Raw genomic sequence first — 16,601 nt, 5'->3', positions numbered from 1 at the left:
TGTTACACTTTTATCGCAGTATTTTCTGCTTATTTATTTATTAAAACTTTTTATATGAAATGAAAAGAAGAAAAAACAGAGTGATAACTGGACACAAATGCTGCTATGGTGCAAACACAGAGCAGGTTTCTTTCCAACAGAATTATGGTGCGAGAGAGTAGTGGAATATCTCATCTGGCCGTCGTAACAGCAGTCACACTATACGGCTACGATGCTAAATTTCAGAACATTGTAAGATTGCCGATTTTGCCCTGCAAAACAAAAGTTCATTATTGAGTGAGTACATACATTTTACACAGTAATCTGAATAGTACACTTCACATTATAGGAAAACATCCAACCGGCTTTTGTGATCATTGTCAGGTAACAGAAAGTGTAGAGCATGTGCTTGACAATTGCAGAAAATATAAAGCAGAAAGACATAACATGATGGAAGAAATTGAAAGATTTGGAATATCAGGAACAAGAGTAAAGAGTATACTGGAGTGTGTTGGGAATGGACAAGGTAGAAGATGCTTGAACAGCTTCCTAATAAGAACAGGATTGATGGGGAGAATATGACATACTGGACAATTTAGGAGTTAGATAACTCCAGAAGATGGCAGTAGTGTAACATTAAGGATGCAAGCTGCCGGTAAAACCCAAAGAAGAAGATGTCGCTCCAGTCGAGAATCGGTACTTGTCATCCCGTCCACTAGGGGCGCACTAAAGGCCAAAGTTCCTCGAGGTGGATTATGGGTAAGCTCCGTTGCGCAGCTGCCATTTTGTTGTGTAGATCATAGCAGTGGACACGGCACACGATACTCTGTAAGTGAATGAAATCACTCTGTTATAACGGATCACACATCAAACTCGAGGCACGATGCTCTCGGCCGCCCAGTTACTCGATGAGTTGATGGGCCGGGACCGGAACCTGGCTCCGGATGAGAAGCGCTGTAACGTGCGTTGGGATCATGAGACTGTGAGTGCGCTATCTGCTAATCACTCGTTACCTGCTAATCACTCGTTACACGCGCACACAGACTGAATGAAGACGCGTGTGGACGACTGAAGGGATGCCGATATAGCTGTTTGATTAAAGTTCCAGTTATTGAAGTCGGTCTTGCTTATTACTTTGTTCAGTGTTGTTCTCAAGCAGTTAGCGCGCTAGTGTCATTGAATGTGAACACATGCGGCACACGTACAGGAGCGCAACGTCCCGCCCTCAAGCTCTTGATGCAGTGTTTGCTAAGGCTGAATCACTTTATTATTGCCTTTATTTGGGATGCCGTGTGAACGCGCACAATGATTGACAGGCTGAAAATCCTCAAGCGAACTGACCGCGGATATCTTTTACCGCTGTTTTTCGAGACGGGCGCTGCAAATAAAAGTCACCATGGTTACTAGTTTCTGCCAAAAGACCTAAAAGGGAATAGTTCACCCATAAAATGAAAATTATCTCATTATTTACTCGCCCTCATGCCATCCCAGATGTGACTTTCTTTATTTTGTAGAACACAAATTAAGAATTTATAAAAAAAAAAAGCACAAAGTCAGCATACAGTAATCCATATCACTCCAGTGGTTAAATTAATATCTTTATCAGCCATATTATAGGTGTGGGTGAGAAATGGATTAATAGTCATATTTTACTATAAATCTCCACTTTTGACCAGCCTTGTCCAGTAGGTGGCAAAATGCACGAAGAATGCAATTTTCCACAAAAAAGTGAAAGTGGAGATTTAAAGTAAAAAAGCACCTAAACCTTGATCTGTTCTAACCCAGATCTATCATATCACTTTTATTTTTATCACCGAAGATATAGATTAAAAAACTGGAGTCTTGGATTACTTTTATGTGCTCTTTGGATCTTCAAAATTCTGGTCACCATTCACTTGCATTGTGACCTACAGAGTTGAAATATTCTTGTAAAAATCTTAATTTGTGTAAGTAAATAATAAGGGAATTTTAAATTTGGGGTGAACTGTCTCTTTACCGTGCATTTAGACCAGAGGCGTCGAGAGTGTCAAATCGACCGGAAGTCATACATTTTCTATGACAGCCAGCGTCTCTCGGCGGCGAGAAGCGGTGCGGCGTGTCTTGGGCGGTGTGGGCGTCAGAGGAAAGTTCAAGTGCAGCCAACATTATGTTAATGAGCTTTGACGTGGTTCGGCGGCAACCTATTGGAATATAGAAGTGCTCCGCTCTAGTGAAGTCTAGAGAACACAACAGTGTAAACTTTGGTTCCCACCAAACATTAGTTCCGAAGACAAAATGGAGAAACAAATTATTGCCATGGCGGGTTTTCCCGTAATATTTGTTTGCTTACAGGGATATAAATAAAATAAAAAAACTATGCATGGACAAAGGTGTCTGAAATTGTTAGTGTGCCAGGTGAGTTGATGAAGTGGATATTATGGTTTACATAATATGATATAATTTATTACAATATTTCATGAGGATATACGCTACTTGTAATATGTCTTCAAAAAGATACCGGTCGACATGTCTGGATGTTTTGTGGCCACTTTAAATATAGTTCACAAAACCAAGCATTCCCAACGAACGTTGCCACCTATTTAAAATACAAACACTAATTTTCGATAGCGTAGTTGGCAGGGCAGCCAGAGCGAACACACATTAAAGTATCATTCCTGGCACTTACACCAGAGGTCTTGGCCTCATCTTTGGGTTAATACTTTTCTTCATTGTGTGAGATGAGCTTTAACATGAGTACTAACCTGTGATTCTGTGTGCTTCAGGTCTGTAAATACTACCTGTGCGGCTTCTGCCCCGCTGAACTGTTCACAAACACCCGATCAGATTTGGGTAAGAATCTTAATGTTCTTAAATCTGCTAATCTGGTTTTGTTCTTGCAATCAGCTGTGCATTGTGTCTTTTTTTCTTTTTTTTTTTCAGGTCCTTGTGAGAAAATCCATGATGAAAACTTGAGGAAAGTGTAAGTTACCTCACAAAAACATGTTCTCAGGTCCATATTTCACCCCAAAATGATAAAAAAAAATCATGTATTTTGCATAAAGAAAACAGCTGTTTTTTTTTTTTTTTTTTTAGGATCTTCAAAGGGTTCATGACATTACTTTTTTAATATTTTAATATGTTCCTTGACATTCACTTATTATATTAGTAAGGGTTTTTGCACTGAAAACAGTCATTTATTTGTAAATCATGATAAATTTCCACCCTCATTCTGACCCTCTTGTCACAAACACACTGTTTTGGTGCTGCTTCCCCTTTAAGACTTGACAGTAAACACTCACTGTTATGATTGGCTCTGCTTTCGACTGACCAGGGCTGTTTCTCCCAATAACGAACTCTTTTAGTGGTTAAGAGCGTTTTCTACGAGCAATTTTTACGTCCGTTATTTTTTGTGCGTTTCCCAAAACTGCACTTAACATGAGCGTGTGAGGATGCGCTTTAAGTGCTACTGAAGAGAGTTGCTGTCCATGTGACAGTACTGAAATGTAACCGTATCAAAAAGTATCATTGCATGTTTTTTTTTTTTTACATGTACATTGGAGTACTAGTGTTGCATGTGCTGTGTGAATAAGTCTTTTATCAATAATTTGTCGCCCATAGTTACATTGCTACATAAGATATACTTGCGAAAAGGTAAAAAATGCTGCTCTTAAAGTCACCAGAATGAAATGCTTTAGTGCCGTTTTTGCATAAAGTTTCTCATGGGTGAGCATGTCCCCAGACCCCCCCAATAAGGGTACACTTTTTTGCTGTACCTATGCTTCAGACATTACTGTGAAAAAGTGCGTTGCCTGTTTTCAGGCTGCAGCGTAGAGATTTCTCTTCTGTTGTCACCACGTGCAAACTGATATTAATAAAATTGTTTGTTTTGCACATATTTAGTGACCAAAGCTCAGCTCCCTCATCAATGATTTAGCACCTCTACAGCACCGGCAATCAAAATGAGCTGGTGCCGCCCGCCCCTGCTTTTCTTATTGTAAATGTCTTTTACTTGAGTGAAATTTGACTCGGACGAGTTCTTTACAGGTTTCAGAGATTCGTCCATTTATTGTACTATGCCATTTTTTTTAAGGTAAATTAAAGTCAGCAAATTATGATGTTTAAATATGTGACAATTTTGATATTTTTTTGCATCATGGTCTTAAGTATTTGAGAAAATGTCTAGTCTTAATGGTCAATTTGTTTTTATGTATAATTTCTTATTTCTTTTATTTGAGTGATATTACCCGTCCGTGTTCTTGACCGCTTTTATAAGATTCATTGTAGTTTTAAATCATACAATGTCAAAGCTATTGAAATGAGTGTCGTTTGTTGAGTTCTGACTCGTGATCTGGTAATTAATGCTTCAGATATGAGAAGAGCTCCCGCTTTATGAAGGAAGGATATGAGCGAGACTTCCTGCGGTACCTGCAGAGTCTGCTAGCCGAGGTGGAGCGCAGGATTCGGAGGGGTCACGCTCGCTTGGCACTGTCACAAGCGCAGCAGAACTCTGGAGTATGTGCTTTTACATTCTGTCATCATTTACTTGCCCTCATGTTGTTTCAACCTTTCAAAGCTTCCGTTAAACAAAAAAGGAGAAATTGTGAGTAATATTTAAAACACTGCTTCCAGACTATGAAAATGGGTGGTGATTGTTACCGCAAAGTTCCAAAAAAGGACAAAAAGCACTATGAAGTTGCCCCTTCATAACCAGAAACCATATGATAGCTTTTAAAAGGAAAGTTTTTGGTTCAGTTTTCACAAATCTAATTTTCTGTCATATTTTTATTCCTACTTCCAACATTGATTTCCAGGCACCGGGTCCAACGGGGAAGAACGAGGAGAAGGCTCAGGTCCTTACAGAGAAGATTGAAGAGCTTGTAGTTCAAGTATGTTCTGAGTGTTGAAAGAAGTAAATACGAGAGTTTTGAAGGCTTTGAAATGTTAAGTGTGTGTTTGCGTATGATCAGATTGAGGAGTTGGGCTCAGAGGGGCGTGTCGAGGAGGCGCAGGGTATGATGAAGCTGGTGGAGCAACTGAAGGAAGAGAGAGAGCAGCTCAGTTCCACTCCTTCAGTGAGTCACACAAATGAGATTAATCCACATTTCCTTGTGGAATAAGATCTGTGTAGTCTTTATTGTAAAACAAACAGCAAACGTATGTGTGTATTAACATGTTTCTTTTACGTTCTTCATCAGACGATTGAGAGCTTTGCGGCTCAGGAGAAGCAGATGGAGGTGTGTGAAGTGTGTGGTGCTTTCCTCATAGTGGGTGACGCTCAGTCCAGAGTGGACGATCATCTAATGGGCAAACAGCATATGGGATATGCCAAAATCAAAGCCACTGTAGAAGAACTGAAGGTCAGTCAAGTTTGTGGATATGATTTTTGCCACTTTTTGTTTTTTTAACTGCTGTTTTCATAAATGAAATGATTGCATTTTATACATTTTGTTTGATGTGTCTGAAACATTAATGCATTTTCTTCAGAAGACTGATAACTGTCTTTTGAAACATGTAGAAAAGCTATTTTGAAAAATGCATATGAATTCTTTTTTGGAGTTAAAAAAAATAATGCCCTTGCATCATTGGCTTCACATATTGGCACTGTCAGATGCAAATGATAAAAATAAAGAAGAATCTCGAATGTTGGTCAGTACCAGGGTTGCTCTCAATGTTCCTTTTTTCTTTTGTTCCTGCTGAGCAAATCCTATTAAAAATAATGAATATAAACCATTTTGGAATAAGGCTGTAAAATAAAATGTGGAAAAAGTGAAGCGGTGTGAATACTTTCCAGAGTCATTGTGAGATGATAGAAGAGTTTTAAAGTTGCCAATTCAGAATATTTTTCCGTTGTGAAGTACTTGATGCAACCAGTTTAAATAGTTTGTCCATCATAACATTGTTCTAACAAACTCCAAACCGCTGTCAAACGCAACTCCTCACATGCCTATAAAATTAAGTTTCATCACATTCGTAGTAAAAACATTCAGTCAGTGAACTGAATAATTAATGCATTGCAAAGTGTGTTGCAATTCAAATATCAGAGAGATCCTCAGTCGCTAATGAATTAATGATTTAATAGAATAGAGCAGGCATATTGATTTACTCACAGACTAAAAGCTGTTTATTTGTTCACAGCATATAGTTATAGATGTTGTAAACAGATGTGGCTTACTGGTCGCGTTTCTTTCGTGAAACATAAACAAAATGTGAGAAACTGTTACACACGATTACTTAAAGCAAATTCTCCTGTTAAAAACAACACTATACGATGTGTATATTCTGAGGCACTGTAATATTCACCGAGCGCGCTTGATATCTGAACTGGTGAAGGGAAGTCATACGGCTGCTCCTGGGTCCTAGTGCCTGACCAAGGCAACCTCTGTCAGTGCGACTTACAGTATACAGAGATGCGACAATTTCTTTTCCACGCATAATGTATTATATACATGTTACATATGTATATGTTACAGACAAATCATATAAAACTGAAATGCTCACAGAAACTAACTTCCATTGCTAACACAATGATTGGAAGCACTTTCCTTTTTTTTTATGCAATGGGAGTAAACATGCAGGAGTGCTGTAATTGACACTAGTTAATTGTGGCAGTTGTAGTCTTAATTTTTTTTTTTTATTTACTGTGTAGCACTACTGATAAAGACACACAAAAACAATGAATAGTATGAACTGAGCTATTTGATCCTGCAGGAAAAACTGCATCGGCGCTCTGAGGACCCAGAGAAGGACGAGCGAGGGAAGAAAGAGAGGGAGGACCGAGAGCGTGAAAGAGAGGAGCGTGAGAAGAAACGCAAAGAGGAGGAGGAGAGGGAGAAAGAGCGGGAAAAAGAGCGGGAGCGAGAGCGTGAGAGAGAGAAGGAACGCGAGCGAGAGAGGGATCGGGACAGAGAGAGAGAGCGGGAACGAGACAGACGCGGGAGGCGAAGCCACTCCAACAGTAGACACTCCAGCCGAACGTCAGACCGCCGCAGGAGCCGCTCACGAGACCGGAAGAGGTCCAGGAGTAAGGACCGGGACAGGAAACGCAGCAGGTATGCAGCTATCACACAGCTACTATAGGCCACTATACAGAACCTAAGATTTCCTTAATGTGACACATTTTCAAGTGAAACCGATCTTTTTTTTGGAAAATGTTTTGGAGCATCTCACTGATTTTTAGCATCATGTATGCTGCATTTTTTGGACGCTGTGTAGGGCTGGACGATATATTGAATAATCTCAATATAATATGCAAAGATTTTGCTGACAATGTAAAATTAAGCAATATAGTGGATCTCGTAATTATTTGAATGCTTTTTTCATTTGGCCAATAAGTGGCATAGAGTGCATCAGTTGACTAATTTCACGATCCTTCAGGGCTGCACAATGAATCACAATAACATCAAAATTATGATATGGATGATATGATTATAATACTCCAAAAGGTTGCGATTGAACGCAGATAAACATGGTACTTTTGGAGTAGGTCACATGCGTTACAACAGGTTCAAGCAGTCGCACAATTCCAAACATTAGAAACCGCTATAAGTTATTACACAAATCTAAGAAGGTGGCACAGTATAACAGAAAAGGAGATGACAACGTTTCACCAGATGCTGAACACATGTATACTACAAATTTTCCACAGAATTTCAGTGTCCAAATAAAGGCTCCGTATGAAGGTGAAGCGTGAAAATAAAGGCTCCGTATGAAGGTGAAGTGTGAAAATAAAGGCTCCGTATGAAGGTGAAGCGTGAAAATAAAGGCTCCGTATGAAGGTGAAGCGTGAAAATAAAGGCTCCGTATGAAGGTGAAGTGTGAAAATAAAGGCTCCGTATGAAGGTGAAGTGTGAAAATAAAGGCTCCGTATGAAGGTGAAGCGTGAAAATAAAGGCTCCGTATGAAGGTGAAGCGTGAAAATAAAGGCTCCGTATGAAGGTGAAGCGTGAAAATAAAGGCTCCGTATGAAGGTGAAGCGTGAAAATAAAGGCTCCGTATGAAGGTGAAGTGTGAAAATAAAGGCTCCGTATGAAGGTGAAGCGTGAAAATAAAGGCTCCGTATGAAGGTGAAGCGTGAAAATAAAGGCTCCGTATGAAGGTGAAGTGTGAAAATAAAGGCTCCGTATGAAGGTGAAGCGTCAAAGTAAAGGCTCCGTATGAAGGTGAAGTGTGAAAAAAAAAAAAAGCTCCGTATGAAGGAGAAGCGTCAAAATAAAGGCTCATTTGAAGGTGAAGCGTCAAAATAAAGGCTCCGTATGAAGAAGCGTCAAAATAAAGGCTCATATGAAGGTGAAGCATCAAAGGCTCCAAATGAATAATTCAAGTTAACATTGCGGCATTGACGTATGGATCAGGAAGCATGATTAGTTGCGTACAATTCTTTAACACATTTTTATATAATTAGAACACTGCACTAAATTAGCGTGATCATTCTACAGCCCTGATTTATATACAATAAAAAATTTTATATGAATGTTATTTTTCAATCAGACGAACTTTAATTTAAACTAGGGATCTGCGAGACTAGTCGACTAAACGACACTGGAATTACTAGTCGGTTAATTTTTCCCCCCATTAAACTGCTCATAATTTTTACACATTTATGTTTAGCTTTATATTTTTACAAAGGCTGCGCTTATTACTATCAATTTATAGTTGCATATTTAAAATGGAATGAATTTTACAGATATTATATTTAAAAAAAAAGAGGATATGTGGCCTCTCTCACTCGCAGCGCATGCAGGAAAATGTCTTTTCGCTAGACAAGCAAACTCCGTTAAGTAGCTATGAAATCACTTCGGTGGTGGTGCGGGAATCAGATTTCAAAACATTTGAAAGTCCTTATGGATTTTCTCCACATTTGAGTCTTCTTTACATCTGTGCACGCTTGTACATTAAGTGCAGGATCAGTTGTGTTTCAATAAATATATCAATAAAAAAAATAGTGTTGATTTCAATAAATATGCCTGTTAAATATTTGCTAAAGTTGATAGTGAATGTGTGTCATGTTCTTTATTTAATGTATAATTATCATAATTTAAGGCGAGCACGTCGCAGATAAATGCCCCATTTCAGTGGAATTTGGCTTTTGGATTTGGAATAGATGAAATATTTTAAATGGGTCTCAAACAAATTTGTTTTACTTTTCTGAATGTTGGTTTATTTTTAGACTAGTCGACTTCAACATTTCCATTTAAACTTCAGTGAAATTTGTCATTCAGCACATCCCTAATTTAAACCAGACAACCAACTGGATTCCTAATGTTTACATTATGCATGTTAAATGAAATCCAGTAAAAATCTAGTTGAATATAGTCTAGGCATGTTTTCAACACTGTCTTTCGTTAATGGAACAAAGGAAACAAAATGTATTTTCATTTAAAGAACCAATATGACAATGCATATTAATGTACAGCGATATTTACCTACACAAATATTTTACTGAAACATTTGAATACATGAAATATGCCACTCGGATGTCTGTGACCAAACTTACCAACTAGTGCAACATTTTAAATCAGAGACTCTTAAAACATCTCTTGATTGTCTTGATGCTCTTATTCTGGACAGACGAGTGATGGTGAATCTTGAGAAAGTCTTTTGGAAACATAATAGTCAAATAAAAAGCATATTAAAATCATAGGGACGTTCACAATGCTGCTTATTTGGATATCACCAGAAAGGTTTTCATGATTATGTTGTGAATATTCAATTTATCACCCAGCCCAAGACAGCACTTCATTATTACTATCTGGACAAACAACTACAAAAATGAGCATTTTTACTTGTTAAAATGTTAAAATATATTTTTTAAAAGCTGTTGATTTATTTATTTTTTGATTTTGATTTCATGTTGTCTTTATTACATTCTGAGGATGGTCTTGTTCGACGTACTTGTTTTACTCTGTTAAGCCAGGTGCAAACTGTACGATTGCTACTTGTCAGTCTGTTTGATATATATCATTCCAGACTTTGATCCCAATTTTCTCAACGGACAATGCTGACTGGGGTTTTATTGAGCAGTCAAACCACATGATCGCAATGCAAAATTTAAGACGCTGCCAAAACTTTGTCTGAGGCTTAGATTCCTTGTATCGACTGTCGGTGAACATGTCACACTAAGCATAAACAATCAAAGAATGCTGATTTTGCTCTTTCATGATCCCCGGAATTTATCTCTGATCGCAAACCTGCATGTAGATTGATGGGCTAGTTAACGTAAATTCTAAATTATTATTTTATTATCCGCATACCTGTGTGTCTCAAGCACAGTGTATGGGACGCAAGTTTCATCATCAGCACAGTCATCGTGTCGTCGCTGTATGTGCCTGCAATTTATTGTACTAAAAAGCACTTCAAATCATCAGAAAAACTAAGCATACTTGCTGTGCCCATAAGATTTGGGATTTCCTTGATGCAGTAGTACTTAATCTCTCAACAGGAGCCGTGACCGAGAGAGGAGGCGCAGCCGGGAACGGTCGGACAGGAAGCGGCGCTCTCGGAGCAGGGAGAGGAGGAGGTCCCGCAGCTCTGAGCGCAAGAGCCACCGGCACCGCAGCCACAGCAGAGACCGAGACAGAGACAAGGACAGAGGGGACAAAGACAAGGGCAAATCCTCTAAGGACAAAGGTATGGCAGGTGATGCTGAAAACAAACTATTTCCAGAATAGTGCAACAGTGACCATCCATTGTATTTATTTATTTCTCAGTTTAGGGAATTTATGAGGAATTTAAAACATTAAAAATAATAAAAAATGTGTTAAAAAAATGACGAAGGTACAAGACTGTGTACTTGAAATCAACAAAGATGGTACTAGAGGTCGACCGAAAGTGGATTTTGCCAATACTGATAACTAAGGTGGTGGAAAAGGCAGATAAATTGTCTCGTTTGACCCATTTTAAACAACACAATACTAATGTTTTAACTTAGGAAAAGTTCAATATCAAGATTTGGTGGAATAACACTGATACCAGTCTTTCACATTGCTGTTGGGTGACGTTATGCCACTCCTGGTGCAAAAATTCAAGCAGCTCAGCTTTGTTTGAAGGCTTGTGACCATCCATCTTCGTCTTAATTACATTCCAGAGGTTTTCAATCGGGTTCGGGTCTGGAGATTGGGCTGGACTTGATAGGGTCTTTGTCCGGTGGTCATCCATCCACATCTTGATTGACCTGGCTGTGTGGCATGGAGCATTGTCCTGCTATTAAATTCAATAAAAATTAATTGGATATTTATATATATATATATATATATATATATATATATAAAAATATCGTGAACATATTTTTTGCATATCGGCCAGCCCTAGGAGGAAAAAAAAAATGTATTCAAGACACATTCAAAGTCATTACCCTTTCAAAGCAAACTAAAATGCCAACTGTAAACCCGCAACAACCCACAATAAGTGGTGTATTTGCCCAGACAACGGAATACCCGTCTGGTAGCCCACGATGGAGAGAATGCACGAATGAAGTAGGTTCGTTGCTAGAGAGACGTTGCCCTTAACTATTGAAAAGACATCTTTCAAAAAGTTGAACACCACACGTTTTAATTGCACTTTATTTTTATCCAGTTTCATTTGAATTTTTAGTTAAAATAAAGTTCGATGTTTGAAATCAAGCTGCCTTGTGTTATTGTGGTTCCCAACCCTGTTCATGGAGCCCCCCCCAACACGGCACATTTTGTATATCTCTCTTATCTGACACCCTATTCAGGTCGTGGAGTCTCTACTAACAAGCTAATGAGTTGAATCAGTGTTTGATTTGGGAGATATCCAAAATGTGTAGTGTTGGGGGGCCTCCATGAACAGGGTTGTACCACCTAGCGTGAACACTGCACCGGTGTGGAAGTCTTATATACTGTGTGTGTGTGTGTGTGTGTGTGGGTAGGTAGGTAGGTACACGCACATAACCCACTATCGGTCAACCTCTTGTATTTACACTTGGTCACTTGTATTTTTACTGATCAGACAGCTGTCCAATCATGAAAGAACAAATGTAAATGGCAACTAAAGCTGTTTTTTTACAGCCCATTTTGATTGTTGCTTGTCGGCATGAACTATATGATCGTAGCGAAAACTTAGCACATCATGCCACGTTGTCAGACTGTGCAATACACATTGTAGCCAAAACTTTGGTCTCATTCATCCCGATTAACGGGTAACCCTTGTTTGGCCATTGTACGGGCAGTCTTGACTGCAACACAAATTTTCTTACACTGCCAGGACTCCATAGGAGGCTAAATGCCTGGGTGTAGTTAGTTTTCTGTGTTCCGAATGAGATCGCGCACAGTCAACCATGCTGCCTTTTAAAAGTGCTCTCGTTTGACCCATGCGCACTACGAGTGCTTTTTGAAACTCTGATGTATACTTTGACCTTAAGACACATTGCAATGGCTGAATCTGACATCACCAATATTTGTTTTCTAAATATTATTGCCATCATTCCCCGCAGAGCACAAGGACTCTTCAAATGAGAAGAGGAGCAGCAGAAAGGGCTCTGTTGACAAGTCCAAAGAGCTTTCCAAACCAGAGCTCATGGAGGCGGAGCCTCCCAAAAGGGAAGTGAATGGCAACGACGAAGAGCTTCATTCTGAAGGTGACACACAGTCCAATTAAAACTGATCTGATAGGACCTCAGATCAGAGCCAGGTAAGTGCAACCGTCCCCCCCGGCCCTGGGTCTCTCCCCCTCTCCCCTTCCCCCCTTTTTCTTTCAGTTCTGTCTGTGATATTTCTTCCTGTTTTTAATAGTGCATCGTAAGTATGCACTGAAGATGGAGACTAGGCCGAAACGGAAGTAGAATGAATGAAACCCAGAGGGAAAAGCCAGTGTAGCCCTGAAAAACATGCTTTGAGGTACCTCGTTTTGTATCGGTCATCTGTCTTTTTAGACAAGTTCTCTTCCAAATTTACGTGTTTTTCCTAACTCTGCTTTTACTACCTAGACCTGTTTAGTCAATGCTCGCAGTAAAAATAAACTAGTATCTAACTTTTGTTTACTCCTCTATTACACTTCTACAGAATGATTGTGTGCTTGTGTATGTGTGTTCATGCATAAGCACATGGCATTGTACCATCTGCTGTCTATAAGGTGTTCATAAGAAGTCCAACAAGTGCATTGAACTGCAATAAATACTGATTCTGTTGGAGTTACATGGATATGTTGCACTTTAATACCGTCTGTTCTTGAAGTTGAGATCCGATAGCATTGGGATGATGGAAGTGTAGGGTTAATGAATTATTGCAGCTGACTTCCACAACTCACACAGCGTTGGTGTTGTGAACGACCCCCCCATGAAAAGCCCATTTAAAAATCAAGGATACTGTCAATCTGTGCAGGTACTCACCCAAGGTACTCCTTTCACTACCCACATCCATTTGAATGCTGTTGCCTGTGAACGTGTCTGAGCGCTTGATGTTTGTTTACCCTATCTCTTTTTTCCCTAGTTTGAAATATCCTCAGTTTTGCTTTCTGTTGGTTTCAAGTGCCAATGGCTTACTCTGCACCTTAAACAGGTGGATTTAATGTGTTAGATTTACCAATGTTGATATCACAGAGAAACCAGTCAAAGCAGATTAACCTCAAAACCGTTCTTTCTCATTTGTGTCACTTATTTTTGTTTTGTCTGTTCAGTAAGCAGAGATAAGTGTGAATATGGGCTGGGCAATACTGCTAAAATGGTTCTCAATATTTTGTTAGCCCTTAATGACGTGCGATTACCTCCTATTTATGTATTTGACCTGAAATGCATTGAAATAATTCAGAGGAAGCATTTTGACTAAACAGCTAGTGTCAGATGTAATGTAATTACAAAATAATTAGTTACTGTCATCGAATTACTTTTTAGTCAAAGGTAGTGTAACATAAAATGTTTAATTCTTGCAATCAGATTAGGCCTAAAGACAATACTAGGGCTACACATACTTCTAAAATAATATTATTTATGCAGAATACTTTTAAACATTTCAAATGTGAATTATGTTCACATGTATTGTGGTAAGGGAAAAATGTGCCAAGTGTATGATTTGTGTGCAAGAGGAAACATATACAATGTTTTGAATTTGTGTGAAAAAGTACAGTAATTAGTAATGTGATTACTTTTTCAATTATGAAATAAGTAATCTGATTACGATTTTTTTATTGAAGAAATTTGTAGTGGATTACTTTGAGTAACTTACCCAACGCTGTTGCAAAGTAGAATAAAAATTTATAATGCAAATAAATTCAGAAAATCTGTCAAATGTATTTAATTAAGAATGGTAATAAATTATTAAATATGTATTTTATATGCACTAATATAATACTAAAATTGCAATATTATTTACATATGTTTACTGATCATACGATAATTTGGGAAATTTTTTGCATTATGACAATAAATTTCGAATTGATGAATTGAAACGGACCGTTTGAATAGATTCTCTTAAAAGAATCGAACTTGTAAATTCTAACGGCATGTTTGCTACTGAGCTTCAAAGTCGCTAGACAGAATGATTGACACATTGGCATGTTTTGAAGTGTAATGACGAATAAAAAGTGCTTTAAAATCATTTCACAATTCATGATGTTGCTTAATTTAGTTAAATATTAGTTTTATTGCCAGTGAAAATCATTGCATATATCATGAATATCTGCTATTGCCCAGCCCTAGTCCAAGGCCACATCCGCACTAATCTGTTTTCGTTTAATTTTCTGTTTTCAATTTTCGAACGTCATCTTTTTTTAAAGTATACAGTATGCAGGAGGGCGTTTTCGAAATGCTCGCTCTGATTTCGGTGAATGAAAACGCAACTAGTGTGGAAGTGTAAATGTAGTGAAATTAGTGCGTTTTCAAACTAAAACAAATCAGTGCGGACGTTACTTGTTTAAATGCAGGTGTCTTTTTGAAGTAAAGTATTGTTATTATTTATTATTCATTCTCTCGTTCTTTAAATTCCCTACCTGTGTTGTCCTTATGATAGTGGTGCATGCTTTCAGAACAAGACCAGCCACCTAGAAAGTCAAAGTCAGACCGTATAGATGAGGGGATATCAATTCTTTAAAGAAACACTACAAGGTTTATTTGTCTGCTTTCCTTCAATGATTTTTACTTGTCACTGAGCAGTCAACTATCGCTGCTGCTATGCTAAATTCAAATGAAACATTTTTAATTTGTAGATCAAAATATTTAAAGGTTTAATGATTGTTAATTGGACGAAAGACATTTTTTTCTTAACAAATGTGGTTTGATCATTTAAGTGTTTGATATAAGGAGCCTTTTATTTGACTGAAATAATATTGAAATGTTACTTGGATCTGCTGCAAATGTCTGGTTTCACACACTAATCGAATGTTTTCTGACCATTTGTGTACGTCAGGCGGAGTTTGGACAGCTGCAAGAGGAAGACTTTGAAGACCTCCATTCTACAACACAACTCCGCTGCTTTAAAACAAGGTGAACCACAGACGTAGTGGCCTATTATGATAAAAATGATAAAGAAATGTAAAATGGTTCTGTAACCCTTTCTCAGCATTTCCAAAGGACCTTTAGTGTTCTTTTTAATATGTTTGTTTTGTTTTCTTTGGTGTTATTGCTATGAAATGGACATGCAGCCGTGATTTCATTTAGTATGCATTCAGAATGAATAAACTACTTGTGGCATGTTTGCTCTGTACAGTCCACACTCACATCTGAGCTATTGAAGATCGGTTTTGTTCAGTATTTTGACTGGAAGCATTAAAGGTCTCTCAACTGCTTGCGTATTATTTCCCCTCTGTACGCTAAATCCCAAATCGTTATTACATTTTAGTTCAAACAAATGAATTTTCATTTTGTCCCACTTTTAAATCCTGTATTTGTCTTAAATTAAAAAAAGAAAAATGAAAACTGTTTGAAGTGTCTTTTTTTCTTCAATAAAGGAACACACCATTGAACTGCCTGGTGTTAAGTGTACTTGTTCTTTTGAAATATAAATCGATGTGTGTGAATCCAAGATTAAATTGGCAGAACTCTGAATGTTTTGGAGTAGTCTGGTACTAATCGATGGGTCTAAAAAAATATATTGTTTTAAGTTTTCACTGTACATTCAACTCATTGCCTATTAAAGGTATATTTTTTTACAAATCCCCAAACTTCAGCCGAGTCAAGGCCACCAAACCACCTAAACGGTGTGATTTCTTTGGGTAGTTATTATATTTTATGTTGCATTAAAAAAAATTATTGCTTCAAAAAGAAACATCATTAAAGTTTCAAAGTGTTTCTCTGGTGTAAATGAATGTCCCAACCTCCTTTCTCAGCCCCTGTCAGGATGGACAAATCGCTGATTACTAATTGACAATTATTATATTTTTTGTTATTAACAATTTATATTGATTCCAAACAACAAGCCAAACAGAAAATGTGGAATCACATTGTTGAAGCTAAAACCCTTCCCCTGGAATTTTTTTTTATTCAAGAAATCCAGGCTGCCTAGCAATCTACATGACATCTCCTCAAATGCCACCACCCTGCCCATCTCTGTGTGCCACTCTTGAAATGAGGGCGCTCCAGCCCACTTCCATCCCCTAAGGATGACCTGTCTGCCAGTCATAACCCTGGCTAGAACCCAATTTTTTTTATGTACTTATCCCCTATATTAATGACCGCCCCATCGCTTAAAATACAG

General features: G+C 38.1%; 1 protein-coding gene across 2 annotated transcripts; it reads left to right on the top strand.

The window, feature by feature from the left end:
- Window positions 1-749: 749 nt before the first annotated feature.
- luc7l3 (LUC7-like 3 pre-mRNA splicing factor) lies at window positions 750-15,828 on the top strand. Of its 2 annotated transcripts, XM_052132571.1 has the most exons (11): window positions 750-961; window positions 2,742-2,808; window positions 2,899-2,938; window positions 4,326-4,470; window positions 4,770-4,844; window positions 4,926-5,030; window positions 5,154-5,315; window positions 6,667-7,007; window positions 10,397-10,584; window positions 12,410-12,606; window positions 15,315-15,819. In XM_052132571.1, the coding sequence occupies exons 1-10, from the start codon at window positions 863-865 to the stop codon at window positions 12,571-12,573; spliced, it is 1,386 nt and encodes a 461-aa protein (XP_051988531.1). In that variant the 5' UTR covers window positions 750-862; the 3' UTR covers window positions 12,574-12,606; window positions 15,315-15,819. The 2 variants fall into 2 exon arrangements, with proteins under 2 accessions (XP_051988531.1, XP_051988530.1); XM_052132570.1 differs by having other exon boundaries at window positions 12,410-15,828.
- Window positions 15,829-16,601: the final 773 nt, after the last annotated feature.

The sequence above is a fragment of the Xyrauchen texanus genome, chromosome 8 (assembly GCF_025860055.1).
Source record: "Xyrauchen texanus isolate HMW12.3.18 chromosome 8, RBS_HiC_50CHRs, whole genome shotgun sequence".
Taxonomy (NCBI): Eukaryota; Metazoa; Chordata; class Actinopteri; order Cypriniformes; family Catostomidae; genus Xyrauchen; species Xyrauchen texanus.
Note: the sequence above shows the minus strand (reverse complement) of the source record. Positions and strands in the feature narration are given on the sequence as shown.